This window comes from Salminus brasiliensis, chromosome 7, assembly GCF_030463535.1.
Source record: "Salminus brasiliensis chromosome 7, fSalBra1.hap2, whole genome shotgun sequence".
In the NCBI taxonomy this organism is placed as follows: Eukaryota; Metazoa; Chordata; class Actinopteri; order Characiformes; family Bryconidae; genus Salminus; species Salminus brasiliensis.
In genome coordinates this window covers 14839964-14848743 of record NC_132884.1, presented here as the reverse complement: position 1 = coordinate 14848743, position 8780 = coordinate 14839964, and the positions used below count along the sequence as shown (strand labels likewise).

Sequence of the window (8780 nt, the reverse complement as noted above, 5' to 3'; positions counted from 1 at the left end):
CCCAGTATTCTGAAATACTGAGATTTTGTACTGGAATAAAAATACTATAGTTCCAGAATTGCACTTCCACATTGTACTGACGTGCTGTACTGAACTGCTTTATTAAAGAACTGTCCTGAAGAACTGGACAGAAGCCCAGTACTGAAATACTGAAGTGCTAGAATGCTCTCTTTGCTAAATCGCTATACTGACCACCATCCTGAAGCGCTTCATTTGTATGAATGGAACCGTACTGCAGTGCTGTGCTGAACAGTCCCAGTGAATTACTCTACTTTGGGGTTTCTGTGGAGCTCGTGGCGCTTTAAATGCTACTGATGGGAGGGGGCAGGGCACTGAGTGGGGCAGGACCGCGCGCAGGATCACAGATGGACTTCCACTGCCTTCAGCACTCCCACCAACACTAACCTGGAGCACTCTAATCGAACACATCCTCTTTACCATTTACACTGTAATTTCCCTCCGCGAGGAGAACAGGGCGCAGAGTAAAGCGAGCAGGTGAGTACAAGCACTGCATCAACTCCACTGTGCTGTGGAAAGTAGTTTAGCAGAGTGCTTTCCAGTCCTGGGTAAATACTGACAATGCGATCTGATTATTATAACTCGACCTGCTAAAAGAGCTTTTGTTGAAATTGCTTTTTTGTTATTTTAATGTTTAGTTTTTTTGCGAGATGTTTAAGTTATTGATGGCGCACGTGACAATACAGGATAAATCATTAGTGTAAAAGTTTATTAAGCGTTTATTATTATTCACGCTTTGAGTTGACAGTCTGAATATTCTACTGACACCAATTAGAGTCAGACCCAAAGGTGTATAATGTAGTTATAATATTAGTGTGGTTTTCGGGACATTTACACTCCGCGGCAGTGTTTAAAATGAACTCTTCCTGTGGTGATTTAACGCTGATTATTTTATTATGTACATTACACCGTCGTTTACATCCCGTTCTTCATGTAATACATTTCAGCGCGGGAATATGAGCTGTTTCATGGCATTAAAGCCCTGTAACTCTATTGTAACCCTATAATAACTCTACAGTAACTCTACGGGCTGAAAAGTCACGCGCTTCTTGGAATTTCTTCAGTGAAAACTGAGCGCGATGAAATTCAAAAGAACTAAACTCATATTTTAACGCGCTTGGTAAAAATGAGATAAATATATATGACCAGCTATTCTGTCCTATTCTGTCCTATAAATAGCTATAGCATTGTTATTATATTGCTGTTATAAAAACTGTATAATACAATAATAATAATAATAATAATAATAATAATAATAATAATACAATAACCCATCAGGTTGTGCAAAACAGCTTACAATCAAATATGATAACGCCAATTTTTTCAAAGCTATTTTGCAGCATTTTTTCTTTTTTTTACCTTCCTCTGCGCGCTATATTTTACTACCATGTTGATATTAATTATATTTCTTTTTGAAACAACAGCGCTTTTTTATTTATATGTGTTTTTGTTTGTTGTTTTTGTTGTATTTAAAAGGTGAATTAAATTCAGATTAAACTATTAAATGACCAGGAAGCGTCTTAAACTGCTGGTTGTTCCAAACTTAAGCTATTTCGATATTATCAACATCACAATAAAACAGCCAAAAACATTGCATAATAATAATAATAATAATAATAATAATAAATGCTCAACGTGTTTCTGTGTGTGTTTACTTTTGAGTTTTTTTCAAAGCCCAAGCGCGACTATTTAAAGAAATTAACTAAATGAAAAATTAACTCAATGAATCGAGCTTGAATGAAAATCTTACATATGAAATAATCAGACTGTATAAAAAGCCGTACAGTTTGAACAGAGGACACTGGAGCGGTTCTTATCAGCCGAACTGCAGTCAGAATTCAGCCCAGATTACTTCTCTTTATCCAGCGCTTTACTGGTAGCGCCGAAATCTCAACACACGCACACACACACACACACACACACACACACTATACTGTAGACTACCTATTAAACATGGCACATCATACCACACGTCTTAAAATGACTGACGTTTTAAAAGAGCCACAGTTTACATGACAAAAGAGTCTAATTGTAGTTGTTGTGCAGCATTCGCGCAGAATCCACACCCTGCGAATGAACTCATGCAGTGTGGGTTTACATTAGGAATGATTTAATAATGAGTGAGCTGGTTTCACACTGCAGGGAATCAGTGAGACTGAAGGGAATCTGGTGACTGTACAAACCAAGGAATTAAAACAGTGATGTTAGTATTGTCAATATAATACAGCTCTATAGCTGAAATAACACCAGCTGTGCTGAATTAACACCCATGGTGTTTCATTTGTGTTCAGCAGGAGTGTTAGATATTAATGCTACACTACTGACAGTAAATCATTTCTGTTCAATAACAATAAAAATAACTTGAGAACTTTGCTGTCTACTACAACAGAAGGGCAACATAGTGTAATGCAGGACAAATGGGTCCGTACAAGGTACAGAATCTACAGTATGTTCTCTCAACACCTACACTAGTACTGAATGATAAATCACCAAGTACTGACATTCCAACATGATCCCTGTTCTGTACAGTATTTAATAAGAACTGAATTTACTGTTATTGAATAGAAATACTATAGGTGCCAGTTCTTTACATTTTAATAATCAGTTATTAGTCACAAGACTATTAAACTTATATTCAATTGAATATCATATAATATATAATATTATATTAATTTATATTATATTATATTATATTATATTAGACTGGATTAGATTATTATTCTGCAAATATCAGTAAGTGCTATGAATGAATCAGTAATGCCTATAGAAATAGTTTTGAAAGTGAGGAATCAAAGCATGGACCTCTAGTCCTGGACTAGGCTTAAGACGTACATTAAAAGGAAAATGTAGTCCAGTACTAGTCTTAATATCTGTCCAGGAAATCAACCCTTTGAGTTCAGAGCTTAATCCAGTGTTGCAGGTCTTAGTTTTGGACATTTACAGTCTGATCTCTTGACTGGGTGCATTGGATGCGTTAGAGTAGTGTTGTGAGTAAATCCCAGCAATTGCTCCCACCTCCAAACACACACACTGTTTTCTTCACTGGTTTCGCTGCTATAACCATCTTCCCCTTTCTGTCCTCAGGCGACCTTCGCAATGCAGCACTACGGAGTGAATGGCTACTCTCTGCACGCCATGAACTCTCTCAGCGCCATGTATAACCTCCATCAGCAGGCAGCACAGCAGGCACAGCATGCGCCAGACTACCGGCCTTCAGTCCATGCCCTCACTCTCGCAGAGAGATTGGCTGGTAAGAGTGGTCAAGTGTGTCAGCAAGAGGAATGGAAGGAGCTTAAAATGTTTGAATGCTTTAAAGGGACAGTTTGACCAACAATCATGAGACATGTTTGGTGTCGGAACTTTTCCCCTTTATTTTTACACTGACACTACAAGGCTTATATGGTGTTTTTTGTTTGCTAAACGGTTGGGTAGGCTTCCATTATGTGTTAGCTACATGCTTAGCTGCAAAACTACCAAAAAAAAATCTGTCCCATCAAACATGTCTTGGCTGATCAGCTACATTTGGCATAAGGGGAGGAACTTTGGTCAAACTGTCTTCTTAAGGCTTCTAAAGCTGATCAGTAGGAGAAAGGACACAGTAATGCACCATAATGATGGTTTGTGAAGGTTTACAGTTATCTAACATCATTTTGAAATGTACACAAAGAAAAGCAAAGGATAAAAGCCTGCTTAAAAGTTAAAGTTTTAGAGACACACAGTTTTAGTGTGGCAGCAACTATATATATATATATATATATATATATATATATATATATATATATATATATATATATATATGCCATATATATATGCCATATATACACCCCACAGGTTTCCCCTGTGCTGCCACAACAGATCTGAAAATTTGAGTCATAGCTGTGTTATCTAGCACCAACACATTAGCAACAAATACTTTAACTTGTGAGGTGGGGCCGCATCAAAAATCCTAGGTGCCCAAAACCCTATTGCCAGTTCACTGGTTTCCTTTATGGGACCACTTTTTGTAGCCCTACAAGACCCATCTAATGTTTTGGACACTTTCTGAGCCTGTCATCTAGCCCTTATGATTTGGCCTTTTAAAAGTGGCTCAGATCCCTATGGTTGCCCATATTTCCAACCTTTAACACCCCTTAACATATGGCACTACAGATGAAGATAATCAATGTTTCACTCTATATATAGTTAAAAAAAAATGATGTACCAAATTTTTAAAAAAGCCTGCATTTTCTGTCCTAACGGCTGGACGTTTTCAGACATCATCCTGGAGGCCCGTTATGGTTCTCAGCACAGGAAGCAGCGCAGGAGCCGCACTGCCTTCACTGCCCAGCAGCTGGAGGCACTGGAGAAAACTTTCCAGAAAACACACTACCCCGATGTGGTCATGAGGGAGCGACTCGCCATGTGCACCAACCTGCCTGAGGCTCGAGTACAGGTACACACATATGATGGGACCATTGAAGCAATATGCATTCAGTAATTTATTACAATATTAAAGTGAAATGATGTGACATTATTTTTAAAACAATCTAACCATCAGAAAATCGAAGCAAATTTTAGCCTAGGATGCTTCAGTGTCTTCGCACCTCAGTGGTGTAAATATTTATATGTCCAATATGTCAGAGATGCAGTGATCCAACACCTAACATGCATATAGACCAGCACACATGCCTTCCAGGACAGTGGTTCTCAAAACAGTCCTCAGTAGCATCGTCACAATACCAAAAGTTGGATTTCAATAAGTGCTCCAGTGCACTGCCTGTTTTATTTTTTCCTAATAATGAGATATTTATTGCATAATGATGTTAATGCATTGAAGGTTTATTTACTTATCATTATGAATAATTTGGTAAGGGGCTCCAATTAAGGGTTTGTGAAACTGATGCTAATTATGGCAGTGAAGTAGCTATGCAACTAAAAATACAAAGTATGAGTCTATGCACAGGGGTTAAGGGGTTCATTAAAAGGGAATGGTAAAAGGGCTGCAGTTTTACAAGAGAAATGGGATTCCCATGCACCCACACAACTTGAGACCTGCATATAGTATAGTGGCCAATTAACTCCTCTTAACCAGGCGTCCTAGCATACACTCGGTGCATACTGGGAAATTGATCATAATTTAGTCATAATACTCATGTTTGCGTGTATCTCACATAACAACATGCAACCAAAAAAGTATTTTGAATATTCTAAGACATATATGAAAGTATTAATACTTAATAAAATCAACTTAATCTGCTCAATCATAATTCATATGTTTCTATATCATTCCCATTAATGCCTTTACTCCACTGGTAGGAGCAGATTAAAAGAGGAATTGTAAATTGAATGACATGACAACCATGGGAACAGTTTACATATGGCCTTTTTCTCTTCTGCAAGGTCTGGTTTAAGAACAGGCGAGCGAAGTTCCGTAAGAAGCAACGCAGCCTGCAGAAGGAACAGCTCCAGAGGCAGAAGGATGCTGGGACGGAGGCAGGCCAGGACACAGAGAAAGGAGGAGCTCCGCCATCAACCATTTCAGAGTCTCAGACTCCTCCCTCTTCCCTGGCAGAAGGAAATCAATCTGCACTTCCCCCACCTGGCGACCTCACGGAGGAAGTGAACGTCACTTCACCTGAGCAGTCAGGGGCAGAGTCAGGAGCGGAGGATTTGACTGACAGAGAGGACGAGCCGCCGTGTTTCAGAGGGGAGGCAAAAGCAGCAGAGCCACAGTTACCTGGCGAGAGTTCGCCATCCTGCAAGCCACTCAGTCCAAAATCTGGTATGTCTAAAGGGCCTCTAGCATGGAACACTGAATTCTGTGTCATTGTTTTTTAAAATATGTTTTTTTAATAAAAGGTAAAGCAAGCGTTCAAAGTTAAAGGTTCAAAAGTACGATTTTCTCCCCAGTCTTACCAAAGCAGCAATAACCTTTAAAATTCAGAATGGTTCTGATGTCACAACCATGAGCAAGTTTACATAAAGCCACCCATTTAAACTATGTCTGTTTAGCTGTGCCCACCAGGTGTAGTGTCATTTCTGCGAAGTTGTTGGAGTGGATGATGGTGGGTGAAGCATCCACACATCAGCCCAAACTGCTTTGTGAATGAGACACAGTATAGGGCAGCCAATCAGGAAAGAGCTCATTTTCTTTAAAATACTATATGTCTTAAAGGCATTAAAGGCAAAAACAAAAACTTGTGTGGAAGTGATCCACATCTGTCATTAGTGTGAACGCAGCTGTGTCCTGAAAGGACCATCATACATACATTTTATAATCATCATCATTAATAATAAGCATGCATGGGTGCATGCAGTGTAGTGTGTAGCCATGTCTGATACATATCAAATATTATTTATTTAACAGCCCCATGTCACATTTGGGGGAAAGTGTCGCTTCTTCTCCTGTGTATTATTACATAGTAATATAATATTATTACATAATATTACATAGATGTTGTTATTTATGCTCAGGTAGAACTACAGTAAAATTTACTGTAATTATTTGTTAAGAAAAAAAATCTATCAAGTTATATGTCTTAAGATTTGATCACTGCACATACAATTATGATACAAATATTAGTTTCATTATAATGTCACCCTGGATGTTGATTTCTGATTTCGGTCATTTAGAATCATCTACCGCTCTGTTCAATATTCTGCACACATACTTTCTGTCTTCTTTTGTATTCTTAGTTAGTCTTAGTCTACTAATTATTTGAAACCTGTGAAGGCATACAGGGCTATATCATTTTTATAATTTTCCTATTAAATCTATTATAAAAAAAACTGAAAACTTCTTTCTGGCCCAGTTTAGTCATTTTCATGTCCCTGTGTCTGTCTCTCGATTTTAGAATGGTGATTCCAAAAAAATCAGAAGTCATGTGATCGTAGTAGTCTCATAGTTTGAGCTGTTAATAAAACATATTAAGCTGAAAAATATTAAAGTGAGTTTTTAAAAAGCTCTATATTTATTGTTTCTTGCTCTCTGGCTTGTTTGCTTCCAGACTCTCCCCTTAGCTCCCCCTCTCTACCATCCTCCAGTGGGGTCAGCAGCAGCGGTTTGGCCCAGAGTAACTCCTACGCCTCATCTCCACTCAGTCTCTTCCGTCTGCAGGAGCAGTTCCGCCAGCATATGGCCGCCACCAACAACCTGGTGCACTACCCGTCCTTCGACATGGCCGCTCCATCCTCGTTACCGTACCTGGGCATGGGCGTAAACATGGCTGCCCCTCTGGGCTCACTGCAGTGCCAGTCTTATTACCAGTCCTTGTCCCAGGCCCAGCAGGTTTGGAGCAGCCCTCTGCTTCAGGCCACAGGAACGCTACCCAGCATGAACAGCAAGACCACCAGCATCGAAAACCTGCGCATGAGGGCCAAACAACACGCAGCTTCACTGGGCCTGGACACTTTACCCAACTGACCAAAAGAGCAGCTTATAGACAGTCAAAATTCATCTATGTACAGGAATGGAATGCTAAGGACTGGCCTATTATATTACTGTGGTTTGAAATCAGCACGTCTAATTTTTGGACTCTTTACCCAGCTGACTCCAGAGCGGCTAACAGATACAAAAGCTGCAAATTCTTCTCAGAGCTGGAACTAAATGCTGCTAGACTGAAAGAAGGACTAGTTTCTGCATTAAGCCATGGACGAACCGGACTTTCACCTTGTGGGGGTGATGTGATTTGATTCTGGAGGAACCATGTAGTTCAGTGAACATCTAACATTAGCTAACTAGTTTGTTGTTTTGCAACTATGAGCGACAAGTGACAATATAAGTGACACAATCCCTCCAGTTTTTAGGCATTTTTGGCTTTACTGCTTTCGAAATCCCTTCGTTCTAACTTGGACTCTCTAAACAGGCCAAAACCCACATATTCACAGTACTGGAATCCAATGCTTCTTAACTGAGTAAAGGATCAGTTTCTGCAGTCTGAGATCAGCTCACCTCCATATAAACACAGCCTTGCATCTTCATAGAGGTACTGTTGGAGTGAGAAAATACCTCAGTGCTAATAAGCTGGATTTATGGACATGTTAAAACCCAGCATACATCTTCCTCCTGGTCGGGTTACTATGCAGTGGAAGCTGTGAAACTATTGCATATCTGCAGTTTTTCCCATACAAACTTACTGCAGAACATTGAGACTTCTAAAAAGTCAAAGAGCTATCCAATCCACTGTGTAAATACGCCACAGCAGTTCACTGAGCCAGAATCTGAAGAGGACGCTACATTTATTCTTTCATTCTGTCACTTTGTGGATGTTGTAAGTGACAAATTAGGACTTACCACTGACCGAGAAAACATTTGATCCTAAATGGACTAGAGGAACAGTGTATGATAATCCTAAACGTTCTGCTATCATGTTATGTATGTATTGCATTTTCCGACTTTTCTCTGGATTGTTTGCGTAAATGTGAATAACTTATCTGTGAAATGCAAGGGAATAAACCACATATATGAAATGCAACAGGAACGAGTTTAGATGTTCAATTACTGATGTTTTCTGCATTGATCTTCTACGTACACGTTTTACATACTTAAGGCCAAAAAGGGTTCTTTAAAGTAATACCACTAAAGACCTACCACAGCAGACAGATGCTGTTGAATGGATGTTAAAATCCCATACACGAAAGCCATTTCAACACCGACTTAGCAACCAAAGAGCTGCTTGGATATTTGGTTCTCCAAAGAGCCTTTCAATGGATGTTTGTTTTGAAAATACGCAATGTGTGTGTGTGTGTGTGTGTGTCAAGAACCTGTTTAAAGAACCTCCACA

General features: G+C 39.3%; 1 protein-coding gene across 1 annotated transcript; it reads left to right on the top strand.

Annotated features, from left to right (window-relative positions):
- The first annotated feature begins 406 nt into the window (after nucleotides 1-406).
- Nucleotides 407-8322, top strand: dmbx1b (diencephalon/mesencephalon homeobox 1b). Its single transcript, XM_072682953.1, has 5 exons — nucleotides 407-495; nucleotides 3103-3268; nucleotides 4272-4450; nucleotides 5398-5779; nucleotides 7005-8322. Exons 2-5 carry the CDS (start codon nucleotides 3115-3117, stop codon nucleotides 7418-7420), a joined length of 1131 nt encoding a protein of 376 aa, XP_072539054.1. The 5' UTR covers nucleotides 407-495; nucleotides 3103-3114; the 3' UTR covers nucleotides 7421-8322.
- Nucleotides 8323-8780: the final 458 nt, after the last annotated feature.